The 20,568-nt window shown below is 41.0% G+C and overlaps 1 protein-coding gene and 1 pseudogene across 6 annotated transcripts; both read left to right on the top strand.

Annotated features, from left to right (window-relative positions):
- Positions 1-52: 52 nt before the first annotated feature.
- On the top strand, positions 53-18,847 carry LOC116203778. 6 transcript variants are annotated; one of them, XM_031535703.1, is made up of 14 exons: positions 87-288; positions 463-521; positions 636-1,652; positions 2,231-2,532; positions 3,181-3,316; positions 3,613-3,749; positions 4,334-4,457; positions 4,708-5,010; positions 5,561-7,132; positions 7,708-7,940; positions 8,102-8,212; positions 8,502-8,866; positions 8,982-9,131; positions 9,248-9,821. In XM_031535703.1, the coding sequence occupies exons 2-14, from the start codon at positions 464-466 to the stop codon at positions 9,669-9,671; spliced, it is 4,932 nt and encodes a 1,643-aa protein (XP_031391563.1). In that variant the 5' UTR covers positions 87-288; position 463; the 3' UTR covers positions 9,672-9,821. The 6 variants fall into 6 exon arrangements, with proteins under 6 accessions (XP_031391565.1, XP_031391568.1, XP_031391566.1 ...); XM_031535704.1 differs by having other exon boundaries at positions 87-326; XM_031535705.1 differs by lacking the exons at positions 8,102-8,212; positions 8,502-8,866; positions 8,982-9,131; positions 9,248-9,821 and adding exons at positions 17,396-17,511; positions 17,911-18,024; positions 18,314-18,847 and having other exon boundaries at positions 53-288; positions 7,708-7,824.
- Positions 11,244-17,424, top strand: LOC116203786 (annotated as a pseudogene).
- Positions 18,848-20,568: the final 1,721 nt, after the last annotated feature.

Here is a 20,568-nt window from a genome sequence, read left to right as displayed (position 1 = left end):
AATTTTCAATCATCCTCGCTGGAAGAGTGGATGAGTGGATGCGTTGAAATTTACAATGCCGGCCGTACCGAAAAGACAATCTCACCCTTGAGCGTTGACCAGCTGTTCAACTGCCTAATTCCAGTTGTGCCCTCCTGACCGGAAGGGGAAGAAGAAGAAGAAGAAGAAGAACGGGGCGATTCGGCTCTGCTCCAATGAGTGGCTTTGGCAGGTCTGCTGGCACCGGTCAAATCCAGGAGGATGCGTTGACCCTCTTCCCCTGGTTCTATTCTTTCACCATCTCCCAAGGTAGAAGCTAAATCCCTTCATCCTCTCAGTCTCAGTTGGTGAGAATCTATATTTCTAGTGCTTGCACGTTTCTGAAAATCGAAGATTTATGATTCTCTGGCCTTAGCTTGAATGATTGGAACCGGGATTTTTCGCCATTAGATCAGTTACAGTGTTTACTTCTGATATTTGTAGAATGGGGAATGCCAGGAGCAGGAATTCCGAGTTGAGGCAGTCCAAAGATTCATCGCCAGGTTTGTGCCTTTTCGGTCTCGGTGTCCATTGTTCTCTCTTTTATGTGATGTTTCAGCTCAAGTGATGAGGCTTGCTTTTGTTGTGTTGCCCTTTTTGTATATACATTGGTTTAGATGGAGAAGAAGTTGATGAAGAGTTATTGTCCGGCATTCGGGGCACCAGATTATACAGTTTTCAGGAGTTGCTTAGGGCAACTGATAATTTTAGTTCAAATAATAAGATTGGGACAGGGGCCTTCGGAAGTACATACAAAGGAGCCCTTCAAGATGGCACTGTGATTGCGGTAAAGGTTGTGTCTGGTGGGTCGGCCGAAGGAGAGCGCGAGTTCCTGAATGAAATATCCATACTTGCAAGAACTGACCATGAAAACCTGGTTAAGTTTTATGGTTGCTGTGTCGAAGCAAACCACAGAATTCTAGTCTTCGATTATCTTAAGAATGGTGACCTGGCACAAGCACTTCTCTGCAGTGGTCCCCGCAGCATCAATTTCCCTTGGGATGTACGGCGTAGAATTTGCATTGGTATTGCTAAGGGTCTCGCTTTTCTTCATGATGTAAGAATTGTGCACAGAGATATTAAGGCAGCAAATGTTCTTCTTGATGATGAGCTCAATCCGAAGATCTCAGACTTTGGTATTGCCACATTTCTCGCTCCTGATAGGTCTCGTGTGACTGAGCGTGTTGTTGGCACAATGGGTTACCTGGCGCCCGAGTATGCAATGCGTGGTTTGTTGACATTAGAAGCCGATACATACAGCTTTGGTGTTCTAGTCTTAGAAATTGTCAGTGGGAGAAGACACACAAGTGGGGAAGGAAAATATATTCTTGAAAGGGCTTGGGACCTGCACAAGATGGGAGAACTGTTGAGCTTGGTTGACAAGGCTATAATGGGAGATTTTGATAGGGAGGAGGCTTACAAATACCTGATAACCTGTCTGCTCTGCACCCAAAATGATCTTGATCTTCGACCAGACATGTCTACAGTAATTGACATGCTGACAGGCAAGAAAGACGTTAGTGGAGAGAGTTTATTGAGACCGGGTCCCCCCTCACCACATATGAGTCCCGGAGCTGATGAAGGCGAAATGTTGGAATCTGATTATTCATATTCGCCGGGATCAATAAGCTCAGGCAAGTTAATGCAGTCTTCTTCTTTTTTAATAGACATAACCATGGCATTTGCTACGATGACCTTCAACAGATAACAGTAAAAACTGATGCCAATCAAATTCTAGTTTAGGTTTCTGATCTTAAAAAGTCCTCTTAGGATTCACTTTACCTGATCACTTGAATTTCATGATAAAGTTGTCGACTAAAAATGTAGTTTGAATACGTTGTTGAATTTTACATTAGGAGCATTATCACAGAGTGAAATTTATTTTTCCTTAGGAAAAGTATTAGATGCCATTCCTTCTTCTGTGTAGATAGATTCTGGGCCTTTTTTTTCCTTTTTTGCATCGATCCTCCATTTCTGACTCTTCTCTTATTCATAAGACAAAGTCCATTCCATAACCTCTCAATATAATGTAGAATGGCTCTGTTCTCTATTTTATTAAAACAAAATAAACATTGTTTTCCTAATTGCAGGATAGTCAGCAGTGGATTGTGGTGTGTGGAGTTCGGCATAGTTTTTCATTTGATATTGCTATTCATTTTCTCAGACATCATTATCAGTTATCTGATGCTGCCTGTGTAATCTTTGTTTACAGCTAGCCTTCATTTTTCCGGTCCATTATGGACACGTGAAAAGGATGGTTGTCCGTCATTGATGTACTCCAAAGAAGTCAAGAGCTCATATCCAGATTCGACTGCAAGTCTGATAACTGTGTTCACTTATAAGAAAATGAAGAAAATTACCGGGAATTTTAAGCAGAGTATCTCGGCAGGCCATCACAGAATCTTTTTGGGGTTTATCTCTAAGGAATTGCCAGTGGCCTCTGAGCCCCTTCAAGTTGCTGTGAAGACTTATGATGGTGATGATAGACTTTATCAAGACAAGGACAATTGGCTTGTAGGTCATCTGGAATCCTGAATACCTTTCGCATGGATTATCAGTTACGAGTTGTTATTGAACTTGAAGTTACTAGGACCCTGCTCATGCTTTGTGATTCCGTAAAGACCTCTATGGCTGTTTCTATGTAAATTAAGTAAAGAGCAGATATATTTTGCCATTATACTTGCATTAGAACTGAACAAGGGACAGAGAATAATTACAAATGAACAGATATGTTTACTAGCTGGATGGTTTGAAATTCTCAGACTTTGGACTGCCATTCATGGACGTAGCTATGCTAGCTTATCACTAGATCTGATTAACTCTTTGTCATCCCAATTTTCTTCTTATTTCTGCTTTTCTAAATCCTCAACATGAATTATTAGTTAGAAAAAATCCTTTCATGTCCTTTTGCATGCGAAGTTTACACCAGCTTGATGCATGTGTTTATGCAATTAACCCAATTGACCTATAAGAAAGAAAAAGTGGAAGTAAACCGCAATAGGTGATGCTGCATACCCTTTTTACATTCACAATGTTCTTTGGTTTCTTTTATATAGTAGCACCTTGTCCAATTGTACCATGATGAACATCTGAAATTCTTGTCTGATCTTTAATAATATCTTGTCTTAATCCACGTTCAGATTGAGAGCTTTCACTTTTCAGGCACAAGTCAGTCTTTTTGAGAAGCTTTCTCATCCAAATTTGGTGCAACTGATTGGGTATTGCTATGAAGCTAAACATCGGATCCTGATGTACAAGTACATGGCCCGTGGTAGCCTGGCAGATAATTTATTTTCAAGTAAAACACCAACCACTCTTCTTCTTTAATTTTTATTTTCAGGTTAGAAGTTGGTGATCAGTAATTGTGTTAGTCGTTGATCTTTTATATGTATGGAGAGTGACATATATTTCAAATTTCTTCAATTCTTCTAATTGTGATATAGAACATACTCTACATAACAACGGTTGGAAAAAAGTGATTTTATGCTTTTTGACTTTTTCGTGTTACCCTTTTATTTATGCCAGGACAATTTTTTGGAACTCTTTAAATATCTATAACATGCACCAATGCTACCTTTTGATTCTCCATTGCAGAAGAACAGAGCCCACTATCGTGGGATGTTAGAATGAAGATCGCAATTGATGCTGCAATAGGACTTGCTTATCTCCACAGGAGTGAGAGACCTGTCATCCATCGCAACATTAAGCCATCAAAGATTTTGTTAGATTCGGTTAGTGCACTAGCGTGTCTTTTATGTGTTCAGGATACATCAACTTTATTCTGTATTTTGATTCTCAGGTGAAACAGAAAATGAGCAATGCTAATGCAGCTTTGTTTGCTTACTAAAAGATGAAACAGGCAAAACCATTTAGTTTCATAGTGTTATTTTAGAATCACAATTCTAACTTAACTCTACCTACTACAAAACAAAATAACTCATACAAAGTCAAAGAGTGGGCCTTATTTATATCACTTTTTTCCATAACAAAACAACATAACTCATACAAAGTCAAAGGTGAGCCTCATTTATACTACTCTTTTTCAAAATCAGAAACTGATTTTAAAATCCTACTATGAAACCAAATGCAACATTAGACGCTTGTCACAAACCAAGGCGGCTTGAGCAATTTTCAATCAAATGTCAACTTAAATGTAAAATAAACAACTTTTATGGGCTCCACAGGACTGTACCAAACTCTTATTGTAAGTTGCGTACCATAAATTTGATTCACACCCACCTAATATTTTCTTAGTATTAGGCTGCTGGCATCTTGTTTCTTTACCCTTTACTTGTATCTATTTTGTATGATATAGGACTATAACGGAAAAATCTTTGGCTTTGGCCTTGCGACTGCTGGACCGGAAGGTTATGAATCTGAAATTTCCGATATAGTAGTTGGAACACTGGGATATATTGCACCAGAGTATTTTCGCACAGGTAGGTTATTTTCCTACATAATGTCAGATGCTACATAGTTGCATGTTCTTCTGCAAGCCAAGATCTTCTGAAACAAGGAAGAGTAAATGCTCTGGTTTGACCATGCCCTATTCTGTCTGTTCTTATGCTATAGAGTCTTTCACAGCAGCCAAATTCCTAATTTGTTTTTTCCCTTTGAGAAATTCTATCACCTAAAAATAAAATATCTCAATCTGAGTTAGTCCATTCAATTTTCTTTTATCTTCTGCAGGGAGGGTATCCGCTAAAAGTGATGTATACAGTTTCGGAGTTGTCCTTGTTGAACTTATTTCTGGAAGAAAATGGAGGGAGTTATTGTTAGAAAAACCGGGTGGTCTTGTAGAATTGACTCGAGAGTTTCTTGAAGAGGAGAGAAGTTTACATGCACTTATGGATGCACGATTAAAAGAAAATTATCCTATTCAAGGAGCCAAAGAAGTTGTAAAGTTGGCGAAAAAATGCTTGGATGAGAACCCGCAGCAAAGGCCTTTTATGAGAGAGATAGTTGATTGCTTGAATTGTCTTCCAGAACACGGTAAGATTTCGCTGAAAAAAGAACACATATTTCTTTAAATAAGGTTTACTAATATTTGAAAAGGTGAAACTTTTTCTAATATTAACATGTTTTTGTGTTTTTTGTCCATTGATTTAGCTTCATGAACTAGTCCAAAATTCAATTTTGAGAGATTTCACATCAATATCTGCTCATCTACTTCTGTGCTTTGTTTCCTTAGTCGAAATTTTGATAGACAAAACTCAAAAAGTTTCAGAATTCTACAGTGGCTTGCATAGCTAACATGCTTTGCAGCTTCCATTGTGTGAACTGTGTATTAAGGAACATGTAGAGCAACCAGAGATTGAGGTGCTGAGTTCTCACTGTACCGTAAGACAGGCAGAAATCCTGACGAGTAACTGCAATATATAGTTACGAGTGATGCTTCTTCAGGAGAGTCATATGAGCTGTCTTATCTCAGCATGAACAATGTATTTCTTGGACATTTGAGGTTGCCGATTATCAGTCAGATATGACCAATGATAATTCTATATTGAAGCCAAAAGCAGATATAATGTGTTTCTCCGTGCAGGCACATCGAGTCTTGTTGGTGGTCTTAAGACAGTTGAAAAGGTACAGAAAGTTGTGAGGAGTTATGGGTCAACATCCCAATCTCAGGCGATGAATTTAGGCACTCAGGTAGAAGATCGGGGTACTATCCTCATGCAAGCGGGTTTAAAATGGACTGAAGCACCAACGCCCGAGAAGTGGCTGAGTGCCGAAGAGATTTACTTAATGCAGAGTCAAGTAACTGAGCTACCTGAAGGCCCAAGGTGCCAGACACTCAAAGCACTATACCTGCACAGGAACTGTAAACTCAGAACGATTCCTACCTCCTTTTTTGAGTATATGCCTGCTCTCCAAGTACTGAACTTATCCAGAACTCGTATCAAGACATTGCCTGAATCTTTCTTCCAGTTATTTTCCCTCAAAAAACTTTTTCTAAACCATTGTGAGCTCCTCACAGTTTTGCCTCCAAAAATTGGGGAACTCAAACAGCTGGAGGTACTAGATCTTCATGGGACAGAGATAATTAATCTACCGGAGGAGGTTGTGAAACTAACCAACCTTGGATGCCTGGAACTGTCATTCTGTGGTGACATTAAGTCTGAAAGGAACGAGAGTGAATCAAATGTGTTGTTTCCTGAAGGGACTATTTCTGCTTTATCTAAGCTAGAAGAATTGAGTATTGATGTGGATCCAGAGGATGAGAGGTGGGAAAGATCTATAAAAGCTATTTTCGACGAAATTTGTGGCTTGAGGATGCTAAACACACTTAAGCTATACGTCCCGTATGTGGAGCATCTCATGAACTTCAATCTGTACAGTATGCCAATTGATTGTTTCAAGTTTACCGTGGGCCATCATGCAAATCGCATCATGTCCCGATTCCCTCAGGATCTTCAGTATGAGCTCGAACAGTGGGACAGATGCCTCAAGTACGTAAATGGCGTGGGTGCCCCCACTGATATTAAGAAGGTGCTCCACCATGCAACTGCTTTTTTCTTGGATCGCCACGCTACTGCGACTAAGCTATCTGAATTTGGGATAGAGAATATGCAGCAACTGAAGTGTTGTATCATTGGAGAGTGCAATGAGGTTCGCTACCTCCTTGATGGGTTTGATTTCTCCGAGGAAGAGAGCAATAGCGAGATAGTATCCGAATACACCTTTGCTGGGCATAGTCTTGGATCTCTCGAATTTCTCTATGTATATTACATGAAGAGCTTAAAAAAAATATTCACAGGACCATACAGAAAATGCTTTTGTAATCTCAAATACTTGACCTTGCAAACATGTCCACAGCTGGCCATTATTTTCACACCGGAATCACTTGGCGATCTCTCTAACTTAGAAGAGCTGACTGTTGAAGACTGTGATGTTGTCACGAGTTTGGTGACCTGTGAAGACTCTACCGCGTATGAGAACTCTTGTTTCCTACCCAAGTTGAAGAAGATGTCACTGCATTATTTGCCTCGACTAGTGAGCATCTCTCATGGATTGCGCATGGCACCAGACCTGGAACTGATTAGCCTCTGCTATTGCCCAATGTTGAGTTTCTCAATAGAAGAAGTGGGCAATAAACATTCGACAAAAATAAAAGGTTAGAGCATTTGGTGGGAAGAATAGTATTTCTTTTTCCTGGATTTTATGCTTGTCTGTTTCTCCTGTGATATGTTCCTTGCATTTGTTGCAAGTTAAATCTCTTTATTACCCAATTATTTTACCAGAAAAAGTCAAAACCAAGTTTGTTAGGATGTCAATAAGAATGCTGTGCCTGGAAGTTTTTGAAAAAGTGTGATTGTGAGAAATAATCCATCTGAAAAGCTTGAGCTTCCTTGCAATTTGTAGTTTAGCTCAATTCCACCACCGGAAGAGACGAAAGGAGATTCCATTTCAATTGGAATTTCCATGGTCTTCTCCTAAATGTCCAGTATCCAGCATCATTCGTATCTTGCGTTGCGGGTTCTTTCTTGTTCTAGCTATTTCTTGAATTTTCCTACTATTGTTTCTTCACTTCTTCTGCTTGCTCTGGGGTTCTGTTCCAGTTCAATCTAAAAATTCGTTTCTTCGCATCAGTGTTTTTGCTGTGCTGCTTCTGCCTCTGCTGTATGTTCTGAAGTCGTATCCTTGATTTAGCTAACACCTGCAGTTTATTCTTCTTTTGGGTGGGAACAGAAGAGGAATCACTCACGCTAAGCATTATATCATCTTTTGAGAGCTTGGAAGGCAAGTCTGTTGAAGGTGACAGCTCAAAAGGGAAGTCTGTTCAAAAGGAGATTAGTCAAAGCAGAGGTTCAGAAGAGAAGTCGATTGAAGGTGATGCCGAACCAAGCCAGAGCTCGCAAGGGATAATGGAGGAAAATATTCGGCTGTCATCCCAATTGCCGGTGAAGATCACCCATATCAGGGTAAATACATGATAGCCATCTTATGAAAGATGAAATTTACTGTCAATTGCTAGTAAATTTTGATGATTCAACTCTCTAGCATTTACCTCTACCTTTTTCCATACTCAGACAAGCAATTACTAAGGAAGAATTTTGAGATGCTTGTTTTTTGTTTCTGTCAGGCTTCTCAGCAACAGAGATTGACATCCGTGTCATCCTTGCTGCCTCGCCTTGCAGAGCATTCTCTACAGCCACCAGTTCCGGATGCAAAGTCCATAGTCAGCAATGTCGAGGTCAGTCCCTAATTAAATCAACTTTTTTCCTCTTTGAAATATACTCTTATATCCTGCATCTCTGTGGACCTTGATTGTATCTAATGCGTAACATATGGTTGTTTCTTTGCCCTGTCATTGAGAAAGTGAAAATGAGTTTAGAAGGTTTCAATGTTATCGTGCAAGTTGAAAGACAATTTCCTGAAATCCTAACTATTTTTTAAGATCGTCTAAGTTATCGGAAAGTGTGAAATTTATGTAATAGAATTGTGATGACACGGAGATACATTTTCCCTTGAAATCTAACAAGGAATCGGATGACGGGTACAACTGGAGGAAGTACGGGCAGAAACAAGTGAAAGGGAAGAACCCCCGGAGTTACTACAAGTGCACATACCCGAATTGCTCGACAAAGAAGAAGGTTGAAAGGTCCTCAGAAGATGGGCAGATTACGGAGATAGTGTATAAGGGGACTCATAACCATCCCAAGCCTCAGTCAACTAGAAGGAAGGGATCTCAGGCGATTCAAGCCCATGCTCATACAAGTTCTGAGTTCTCTGATCAGTCGGTCACCGTGCAAGAGGATTCTTCGGTCTTGATGGGCAACGAGGAGTTTGAACAAGTGAGTAATTCAGTTGGAGATGACAGTGAAAGCGAATCCGAGGCCAAGAGATGGTGAGACACCTAACAATTGTTTATGAATTTCCCCAGTTTGTATAAACAAAACATACGAACAGTTCTTTACGATTATTTGTTCACATGTTTTATGTTTCTGTGGATTGTTTGCCAGGAAGGACGCGAATGAATATATAAACGTTTCGGGTGCTGTGAAGGAACCCAGAATCGTGGTCCAAACGACGAGCGAAATCGACATCCTGGATGATGGGTATAGATGGAGAAAATATGGGCAGAAAGTTGTCAAAGGAAACCCTAACCCAAGGTGACCAAATTTCCGACCCTTCGATTCGGTTTTTTAGGAATTCCTTGCAAATCCAAAAGATTTTTCATTTAGATTTCTAACTTGCCCTCTGGCCACTCGGATTTTTTTGCCTGCAGGAGCTACTACAAGTGCACGTACGCTGGCTGCCCCGTGAGGAAACTCGTGGAGAGAGCAGCTCACGATATGAGGGCCGTGATCACGACTTACGAAGGGAAGCATAACCACGACCCTCCGGTTGGCCGTGGTGGAGGCAGCCAGTCAGTTGACAGGGCTCAGGTTACGGGAGAAAGTCTTCAGCGGAGGAGCGGTGACATCACGTCAGCACTGCCACTTGGAGGAGTAGCAAACCAATCAGAAGAAAGTCTTCAGCGGAGCAGTGCCGCCACGTCAGCACTGCCATCTAGAGGAGTAGCAGACCAATCAGAAGAAAGTCTTCAGCGGAGCTGTGCCAACACGGCAGCACTGCCACCTGGGGTAGCAAATCAATCAGAAATCAGTGAAAAACTAGTGAAGTCTTATGATTCGACCAAATTAATGTAAGATATTAGTGTTTAGTATATTGAATAAACGCGTACACTATATATAGTGCAAATGTTATACTGATTAATAAGGACATTTCCTATCAAATGTAAAAAATCAAATGTAATAAAAATTTTATCTCAAGAAATAATATCTAAGTTGCACTATAGATGTATGCGACTTATATATAATCGGTAATAGTAGACTAAATCTCAATATATGATATATATATATATTTATAAAATGAGGATTATATGTATAGATTCCATTATATATAAATATATAGTACTATAACGTAACACACTTGCATCAAGCGACACCCATAAATTTACTTATATTCGGGAGAATTAAATTGCAAGTCTTATACGTTTGTTGTCCGGGCAATTTTAGTCCTATAAGTTTCATACATAGTAAATCAGTCTATATGTTTGGTTTGTAAGGTAATTTTTGTCCATTTCATGACTATTCCGTTAACCGGTGTTGACATGAACACTAACACGATTAACTTTGTCCACGTGACAATTCGTAATTGACTGAAAAAAATAAAAATATACAAATTTTAAAAAAAAAAACTAAAACTAAAACTCAAACCCCAACCCTTGACGAGCTAGGGTGTTGTCGAGGGTTAGAGGAGCACCTTCTAGCCACCCTTCAGCTCCAGCGAGGTCGTCGGCTCCTTCTGGACAACTGGCAACCTCACCGAGAAGAGGGGTGGCCGGAAATATTCTAAAACCCAACCCTTGACGAGCTAGGGTGTTGTCGAGGGTTAGAGGAGCATCTTCTGGCCACCTTTCAGCTCCAACGAGGTCGCCAACTCCTTCTGGATAGCTGGCAACCTCACCGAGAAGAGGGGGACCCTTCCAACAACCCCTCACCTCCAACGAGGTCGTTGGCACCCAATAACACCCTAGCCGTCAAGGGCTAGGGTTTTACTTTTTAAAATTTTTTTCCAAAATTTACATATTTTAAATTTTTTTTCCAATCACGAATTGTCATGTGAACAAAGTTAACAACATTAGTGCTCATGTCAGCACGATTAACAATTAGTCACGGAATGGACTAAAATTGCCTTACGAACCTAACATATAGGACTAATTTGCCGTGCGTGAAACTTATAGAACCAAAATTGCATGAACAACAAACTTATAGGATTTACAGTGTCATTCTCCAATTTATATTCTTATAATATAAGATTTGTATGTTATCTTTTCATTGTATATCAAATTTTTTAGTATATATTTCATCATATATCTAATATTTCAAAATATAATATTTTTTAGTCTGTAAATTCTACTGCATAATTAATGATAAAATATACAAAAATTTTCTTAATTCATAAGTGAGGTTGTGCGACGTGAGGAAGTTTCGTTTTATATTTTTGATGATGTTGCAGTATGAGAATTTAGCTTGGAACTTTGTTTTTTTATACACTAATCGTGGGACTTGTGCGTTACATCGGATAAAACGTGATTCCATTTTTTCCCCTTTTGTCGATTTTTATTATATATTGTATAAATCATAATTTTTAACCAAAGAGAAAGTTCACCCAAAAAATCCCAAAAAAAACTTTATAATAGTATAGTATGTGTGTATATATGATAACAAATAAAGAAAAAGAATCATCATGGAAATCAATATCACACTAATGACCCCATCATTAATCTTGATACAAATAGTAATATTTAGAGTAAATGCACCTCAAATAATATCCAATTATAGATCATCCAATAATTCTTATATCCGTAAGACATAAGAATTTCTTGAGAACCTGACGTCTCCGATCCTCATCAAGTACGTTTGCACTAGCGAAATGCCTAACCACCTCGAAGATTATACCTGCTTCTGCACAAGGGCGAGTGAATTAAGGGTCGAATATCTCCTTAAACCGCCACTTCCAAAATGGCTAGCAACGGATTCCGAAGATAAGAACCCATGAGATTCCGTCCGGTCCGGTCAGTGGTGAAAGGGAGAGGTTTCTTGCTAGTACCTGTGACAAGATTGTCGATCTCCTTGGTAGTTCTTGTGATGAGATTGTCGATCGCCATGTAGGAAATTAAAGAGATTAGACTGCCCTCGATCTCTCTCTCTTTCTCTCTCTGTCTATCTTGCTCAACATGCACGGGACTGTCTTAATTCCAATTTTATCAGTCCACAGCCCCCAATCTGCAGTGATTAGGAAGGGCCACATTGATTTAGTTTGTATTCTGTGGTTCATATTAGCAGTACACACTACATAGTAATAATGGCGAGTTACAAATCTGATGAGTTTGTGTTGCTGCAGGATTATAATGCCAAAAATATCGGATTTCGGCTTGACAAGAGAGGGTCCTGCAGCTAATAAGTCAAATATGCCCATACGGGTCTCGATGTGGAACCTTGGATGCCATTGCCTCGAGGACGGTCCCAAGAGCCAGCCTTCGATAGCTGAAGTTGTAGTCTAACTGAGTAAGATCATCGCTAGGGGCATATTAAAGGAATCCGACTAATTGAAGGGTTGTACTTGGAATTAGTCTACATATATATATCAAACCGCGTCTTGGCCGAGTCTACCATGCCCAGACGGACACACGCCGAAACAAAGAAAAAGTATGTCGAGGTTGAAACAAACGAATAAATGCCACATTCACCTGCTCTTACTGATTTATGAGCTTAGAGTTGGTCTTTTGAGAGTGTTTGAGTCCGGCACTCTGACTGTCGTTTCTGGAAAAGAATCGTCATCCATCGGTCGCCGGCCGGAACCTGAAAATGACAATTAGCACTTGTTTTGATACCTGAACCGGGTTTCAACCGATCGATGCTTATTTGATCCAATCCAAAAGGACATGAACAAAATATGATGCATAACAAGAAATTATTACTTATATTCAAATTGAATGAATTTGTCTAAGCTCGAAGGTTGATGCAGATTGTTTGGCAATCCAGTATTAGCTCGCATAGCCATAACATCACACCCCTCTCCTCTCGAACTCTATGTGTCTAGGAAGCACACTTGTCTCCTTTCTACTCTGCCACTAAAAAGGGGTTCAGCTTCCTCCTCGAATTTACGACAAGCTCAGGCTTCCTTCGACCTTGATTCCCTCCGGCGAGGAAAGCGCAAAAATCGAGGTCGAAAGAACCTTGAGTCCAAGATAAATTCGAGATAGGTGGCCGAGGGAAGGGAGCCTGACGGTGGGAGGGGCATGTGACGGCGGTCGACAACTACAGGGAGGAGATGAAGGAGAGAGATGGAAGAGAAAGAGTGATGAGGGGATGGAGAGTGAGTGATGGGGGAGGGACATGTGACGGCAGTCGACAACTGCAGAAAAAAGATGGTAGAGCAAGAGCGAGCAGGAGCAAATTTTTGAAATTGCGAAGATTTGAACTCTTTCTAAAATAATGAATGTGTCGTCTTTTGATTTAGTAACAAGTATAATTCTCTTATTTGATTAGTCCATTTCTAATGTAGCGATCTAAGTCTACGTAATAATTTCTCATGTAGAACATATGGTGAGTGATTGTCACAGCTATGTTGGGATTGGGGTGATCAAATGCTATGTTCCGAAGAAGACCAAAACCAACGGCCCTTCCCTCATCTCTCCCGCCAAAACCTTCGCTCCCCCAAATCAAGCAGTCCCATGTCCGACTCGTCCTCTCGGGACATGCCGCCGACGCCAATGTCATCGGCCGGCTCCTCCTCCTCCTCTCCCTCGCCCAGTCAACCCCGCCGGCTCGCTACCCTCTCTCCGTCTTCCGGTCCCTCCCCCGACCATCTGTTTTTGCCGCCAATAACCTGATCCGCTGCCTCGCTCGCAGTGAATCCCCCCTCGAGTCGGTGTCCTTTTATGCCTCGATTCATGGGGGTAGCGTCGGCGTAGCACCCAACAAGCACACATTCACTTTCCTGCTGCAGGCCTGTGGAAAGGCCCGAGCTTTGGGCGAAGGAATGCAGGTCCATGCCCATGTGGTGAAGCTCGGGTTTCGCAAGGACGTGTTCATAAGGAACTGTTTGGTCCATTTCTACTGTGCCTGCTCTAGTACCGAGAGCTCGTGTAAGGTGTTCAATGAATCGGGTCAAAGCCGGGACGTTGTCACGTGGAACGCAATGATCACGGGGCTTGCTAGGGATGGGCGGATTGACGTTGCGCAGAAGATGTTCGATGAAATGCCAGAGAGGGATGTAATTTCTTGGACGGCGATGATCACAGGTTACGTCCAGAATGGGAAGCTCGAAGAAGGGCCGCAGTGCTTTAGAAAGATGAGAGAGAGCGATCTACTGAGGCCTAATGAGGCGATCTTGGTGACGGTCCTCTCGGCCTCAGCTCAGCTGGGTCTGCTCTGGCAGGGCCGTTTGGTTCACTCTATCATAGATTCGTTGAATTTCCCTATGACTGTACCACTCGGAACAGCTCTAGTGGACATGTATGCGAAATGCGGGTCCATCGAGCATTCGAGATATGTGTTCGAGCAAATGAGTAAGAGAAATATCTGGACCTGGAATGCGATGATTTGTGGATTAGCCACTCATGGACTCGGGAGGGAGGCTCTTGTCCTATTCGAGAGTTTTCTGGACGAAGGCCTGGAACCAGCAAGTGTGACCTTTGTTGGGGTCTTCAGTGCCTGTAGTCGTTCAGGGTTGGTTGATGAAGGTAGAAGATATTACGAGCTGATGACAGAAAAATATGGGATCGAGCCCGAGATGGAGCATTATGGTTGCATGATCGATCTTTTGGGTCGTGCTGGACATATTCATGAAGCCATCGAATTGATCGAGAGCATGAAGGTTTCTGCAGACCCTGTCCTGTGGGCTACTTGGTGCTTGTAAAGTCCATGGCTTAGTCGAGTTGGGTGAAGAGATTGGTAATAAACTGATTAACTTGGACCCCCTCCATAACGGACATTATGTGCAATTATCCAATATATACGCTAAAGCAAGGAAATGGGCAGATGTTGTTAGAGTCAGGGGGCTGATGATCGAGCGAAAAGCAAGTAAAACTACGAGCGTTGTTTGGAGATTTACAAGATGCTCGATTGCATTGAGAAGAGGATAGTGGAAGCAGGATACAGACCAGATACTTCATCAGTCTCGCACGATATCGGGGAGGAAGAGAAGGAAAATACCATCAGGAGCATAGTGAGAGGCTGGCAATTACCTAAACCTTAATTTGGTAAAAACCGAGGAGGAGGAGGAGGAGGACGAAGAGAACTGGGGAGGGCAGAAGCAAGAAAGCCCACTGGCCCGGTTTTTGTTGGGCCGGATGGCCCATCTCTCAGTCGGCCTATTTCGATTAAGGAACGAGTTTATCGGGGCCGTCTGCGAAGTTTCCGGAAGGGGAAAGTGAGACCAATAAGATTTATCGAATTTTCTCCAAGCCGAGATCTTCTGAAACAAGGAAGAGTATAGTATCTTTCACAACAGCCAAATTCCTAATTTTGTTTTGTTCCTTTGAGAAATTCTCTCGCCTAAAATATCTCAATCTGAGTTAATCCATTCAATTTTGTTTTTATCTTCTGCAGGGAGGGGGAGACAAAGAAGTCGTAAAGTTGGCTAAAATGTGCTATGGATGAGAACCCGCAGCAAAGGCCTTTTATGAGAGAGAGAGAGAGAGAGAGTCGATTGCTTGAATTGTCTCCAAAACGCGGTAAGGTTTCGCTGAAAAAAGAACACGTATTTCTTTAAATAAGGTTTACTTTTACCAATATTAACATGCTTTTGTGTTTTTCGTCCATTGATTTAGCTTCGTGAACTAGTCCAAAATTCACTTTTCTACATTGAAGCCAAAAACAGATATAATGTATATTTTCTCTGTGCAGGTACATCCAGTCGGGTTGGTGGTCTTAAGACAGTTGAAAAAGGTACAGAAAGTTGTGAGGACTTACGGGTCAACAGCCCAATCTCAGGCGATGAATTTAGGAACTCAGCTAGAAGATCGGGGTACTATGCTCATGCAAGCAGGTTTAAAATGGACTGAAGCACCAAAGAGATATACTTAATGCAGAGTCAAGTAACTGAGCTGCCTGAAGGCCCACGGTGCCAGACACTGAAAGCACTATACCTGCACAGGAACTGTAAACTCAGAACGATTCCTACCACCTTTTTTGAGCATATGCCTGCTCTCCAAGTACTGAACTTATCCAGAACTCATATCAAGACATTGCCTGAATCTTTGTTCCGGTTATGTTCTCTCAAAAAACTTTTTCTAAACCATTGCGAGCTCCTAACAGTTTTGCCTCCGAAAATCGGGGAACTCAAACAGCTGGAGGTGCTAGATCTTCATGGGACAGAGATATTTAATCTACCGGAGGAGGTTGTGAAACTAACCAACCTTGGATGCCTGGAACTGTCATTCCGTGGTGACATTAACTCTGAAAGGAACGAGAGTGAACCAATTGTGTTGATTCCTGAAGGGACTATTTCTGCTTTATCTAAGCTAGAAGAATTGAGTATTGATGTGGATCCAGAGGATAAGAGGTGGGAAAGATGTATAAAAGCTATTTTTGACGAAATTTGTGGCTTGAGGATGCTAAACACACTTAAGCTATACGTCCCGTATGTGGAACATCTCATGAACTTCAATCGGTACAGCATGCCAATTGATTGTTTCAGGTTTACCGTGGGCCGTCATGCAAATCGCATCATGTCCCGATTCCCTCAGGATCTTCAGTATGAGCTCGAACGGTGGGACAGATGCCTCAAGTACGTAAATGGTGTGGGTGCCCCCACTGATATTAAGAAGGCGCTCCACCATTCAACTGCTTTTTTCTTGGATCGCCACGCTACTGTGACTAAGCTATCTGAATTTGGGATAGAGAATATGCAGCAACTGAAGTGTTGTATCATTGGTGAGTGCAATGAGATTCGCTACCTCCTTGATGGGTTTGATTTCTCCGAGGAAGAGAGCAATAGCGAGATAGTATCCGAATACTCCTTTGCTGGGCATATTCTTGGATCTCTGGAATTTCTCTACATATATTACATGAAGAGCTTAAGAGGAACATTCACAGGACCATACAGAAAATGCTTTTGCAATCTCAAATGCTTGACCTTGCAAACATGTCCACAGCTGGCCATTATTTTCACACCAGAATTACTTGGCGATCTATCTAACTTAGAGGAGCTGACCGTCGAAGACTGTGATGATGTTACGAGTTTGGTGACCTGTGAAGACTCTACCCTGTATGAGAACTCTTGTTTCCTACCCAAGTTGAAGAAGATGTCACTGCATTATTTGCCTCGACTAGTGAGCATCTCTCATGGATTGCGCATGGCACCAGAGCTGGAACTGATTAGCCTCTGCTATTGCCCACCGTTGAGCTTCTCAATAGAAAAAGTGGGCAATAAACATTCGACAAAAATAAAAGGTCAGAAATAATCCATTTGTAGTTTAGCTCAATGGTCTTCTCCTCAATGTCCAGTATCCAAAATCACTCGTATCTTGCGTTGCTGGCTCTTTCTTGGTCTAGCTGTTTCTTGAATTTTCCGATTACTGTTTCTTCACTTCTTCTGCTTACTCTGGGTTTCTGCTCCAGTTCAATCTAAAATTCGTTTCTTCGCATCAGTGTTTTTGCTGTGCTGCTTCTGCCTCTGCTGTATATTCTGAATTATTCAGTAGTATCCTTGATTTAGCTGACACCTGCAGTTTATTCTTCTTTTGTGCGGGAACAGAAGAGAAATCACTCACATTAAGCATTATATCATCTTTTGAGAGCTTGGAAGGTAAGTCTGTTGAAGGTGACAGCTCAAAAGGGAAGTCTGTTCAAAAGGAGAGGTTCAGAAGAGAAGTCGATTGAAGGTGATGCCGAACCAAGCCAGAGCTCGCAAGGGATAATGGAGGAACATATTCGGCTGTCATCCCAATTGCAGGTAAAGATCACCCATATCAGGGTAAGGCTCTGTTTGGCTTCAGAGTTGTATTTTAGAATCACAATTCTAACTTAATTCTACCCACTACAAAACAAAATAACTCATACAAACTCAAAGAGTGGGTCCCATTTATATTACTTTTTCCCACAACAAAACAATATAACTCTTACAAAGTCAAAGGGTGGGCCCCATTTATACCACTCAAAATCAAAATCAAAATTACAATTCTAAAATCCTACTATGAAACCAAACACCACCTAAAAATACATGCTAGCCATCTTATGAAAGATGAAATTTACCGTCAATTGCTAGTATATTTTGATGATTCAACTCTCTAGCATTTACCTTTACCTTTTTCCATACTCAGACAAGCAATTACTAAGGAAGAATTTTGAGATGCTTGTTTTTTGTTTCTGTCAGGCTTCTCAGCAACAGAGATTGACATCCGTGTCATCCTTGCAGCCTCGCCTTGCAGAGCATTCTCTACAGCCACCACCAGTTCCTGATGCAAAGTCCATAGTCAGCAATGTCGAGGTCAGTCCCTAATTGCAACAACTTTTTTCCTCTTTGAAATATACTCTTATGTCCTGCATCTCTGTGGACCTTGATTGTATCTAACGCGTACCATATGATTGTTTCTTTGCCCTGTCATTGAGAGAGTGAAAATGAGTTTAGAAGGTTTCAATGTTATCGTGCAAGTTGAAAGAAAATTTCCTGAACTCCTAACTATTTTTTTAGATCGTCTAAGTTATTGGAAAGTATGAAATTTATGTAATAGAATTGTGATGACGCTGAGATACTTTTCCCCTTGAAATCTAACAAGGAATCGGATGACGGGGTACAACTGGAGGAAGTACAGGCAGAAGCAAGTGAAAGGGAAGAACCCCCGGAGTTACTACAACTGGTGGAAGTCTTTACTAGAGCGGTGCCACCACGTCAGCACTGCCACCTGGAGGAGTAGCAAACCAATCAGAAAAAAGTCTTCAGCGGAGCGGCGTCACCACGTCAGCGCTGCCACCTGGAGTAATTGTGCCAGCGGTGTCACCACGTCAACACTGCCAGCGCTGCCCCCTGGAGGAGTAGCAAACCAATCAGAAAGAAGTCTTCAACGGAGCGATGCAGCACTGCCAGCATTGCCACCAAGAGGAGTAGTAAACCAATCAGAACAAAGTCTTCAGCGGAGCGGTGCCAGCACGGCCTCCCCTGAATTGATTTCTAATTGAATTTTCTGTCACCTTGTTGAAAGAAAAAAAGAAAAAAAGAAATCAGGTTATGTTGCAATTCACGAACGATGCTCGCCTCTGTCCCAACAACCTTCCATTGAATTTCATTTTAGAATGCTACATATACTTCATTACGTCCTCTCTCTTTCCTTCTTTCGTTTTTTGTTTCAGCTATTGATTCACTTCAAGCATTTTCCGGTTCTGAAAAGAAAAATTTTCTGTTTTATTCTTCATCTCATATTAAAAAATATATATATATATAGTTCATGATCCTTGCGTTGCGCGGACGCAATTGTATAATTTTTCGTTGCAATAAATATAAATAATTTTCCCTCACCTACAGTGAGTAAGGGCTGGGTTTTTACTTTTTAAATTTTTTTTCTATAATTTATATTTTTTTTATCCAATCACGAATTGCCACGTGGACAAAGTTAATGGCGTTAGCGTTTACGTCAGCGCTAATCGACGGTCAGTCATGAAATGAACTAAAATTGCCTTAAGAACCTAACATATAGGACTGATTTGCCGTACCTAAAAATTATAAGACCAAAATTGCATGAATAGGAAATTTATAGGACTTGCAGTGTCATTCTCCCATTTATATTCTTATAATATAAGATTTGTACGTTATCTTTTCATTGTATATCAAATTTTTTAGTATATATTTCACTGTATATCTAATATTTCAAAATATAATATTTATTAATCTATATTTTTTTCTGCATAATTAATCATAAAATAATACAAAAAAATTCTTGATGCATAAGTGATGTCGTGCAATGTGAGAAAGTTCCGTTTTATATTTTTAATGGTGTGGCAGCGTGAGAATTGAATTTTATTTTCATATATACTAGTCGTGAGACTCGTACGTTGCACAGAATAGAACGTGATTCCCTTCTTTTTTCCCCTTTCTGTCAAAAGAAAAAGTTCACCCAAAAAAACCTTTATAATAGTACAGTGCGTGTATATAAACATATAAAGATATAGAGTTCATCATCGACATCAATATCACATGAATGACCCCATCATTAATCTTGATGCAAATAGTAATTTTTAGAGTAAATGGACCTCAAATAAGATCCAATTAGAGATCATCCAATTATTCTTATATCCGTAAGATATAAGAATTTCTTGAGAACCTGAGGTCTCCGATCCTCATCGAGGGAGGATGTTTGCACTAGCGAAATGCCTAACCACTTCGAAGATTATACCTGCTTCTGCGCAAGGGCGAATGAATTGAGGGTCGAACATCTCCTTATTCCGCCACTTCTAAAACGGCTAGCAACAGACTCCGAAGATAAGAGCCCATGAGATTCTGTCCGGTCCGGCCAGTGGTGAATGGGAGAGGTTCCTTGCTGGTACCTGTGACAAGTTTGTCGATCTCCTTGGTAGTTCTCGTGATGAGATTGTCGATCGCCATGTCGGAAATTAAAGAGATTGGACTGCCCTCCATCTCTCTCTCTCTATCAATCTTGCTCGCCAGTGCATGGAACTATCCTGATTCCAATTTTATCAGTCCACAACCCCTAATATGCAGTGATTAGGAAGGGCCATATTGATTTAGTTTTTATTCTGTGGTTCATATTAGCAGTACAAACTACATAGTAATAGTGGTGAGTTACAAATCTGATGAGTTTTTGTTGCTGCACGATTATAACGCCAAAAATATTGGGTTTCGGCTTGACAAGAGAGGGCATTGCGGCTAATAAGTCAAATATGTCAATACGGGTCTCGATGTGGCGAACCTTGGATGCCATTGCCTCGAGGACGGTCCCAAGAGCCAGCCTTCGATAGCTGAAGTTGTAGTCTAACTGAGTAAGATCATCGCTAGGGGCATATTAAAGGAATCCTTGTA

This window comes from Punica granatum, chromosome 4, assembly GCF_007655135.1.
Source record: "Punica granatum isolate Tunisia-2019 chromosome 4, ASM765513v2, whole genome shotgun sequence".
NCBI classification, from domain to species: Eukaryota; Viridiplantae; Streptophyta; class Magnoliopsida; order Myrtales; family Lythraceae; genus Punica; species Punica granatum.
Note: the sequence above shows the minus strand (reverse complement) of the source record. Positions and strands in the feature narration are given on the sequence as shown.

What these genes read in the sequence shown, in the direction of transcription:
- LOC116203778 (XM_031535703.1), top strand. Translation starts at nt 464, where the DNA reads ATGGGGAATGCCAGGAGCAGGAATTCCGAGTTGAGGCAGTCCAAAGAT. An exon ending in GTCCAAAGATTCATCGCCAG is followed by an intron (nt 522 to 635) that starts GTTTGTGCCTTT and finishes ACATTGGTTTAG; the next exon opens with ATGGAGAAGAAGTTGATGAA. An exon ending in GAATTGTCTTCCAGAACACG is followed by an intron (nt 5,011 to 5,560) that starts GTAAGATTTCGC and finishes TTCTCCGTGCAG; the next exon opens with GCACATCGAGTCTTGTTGGT.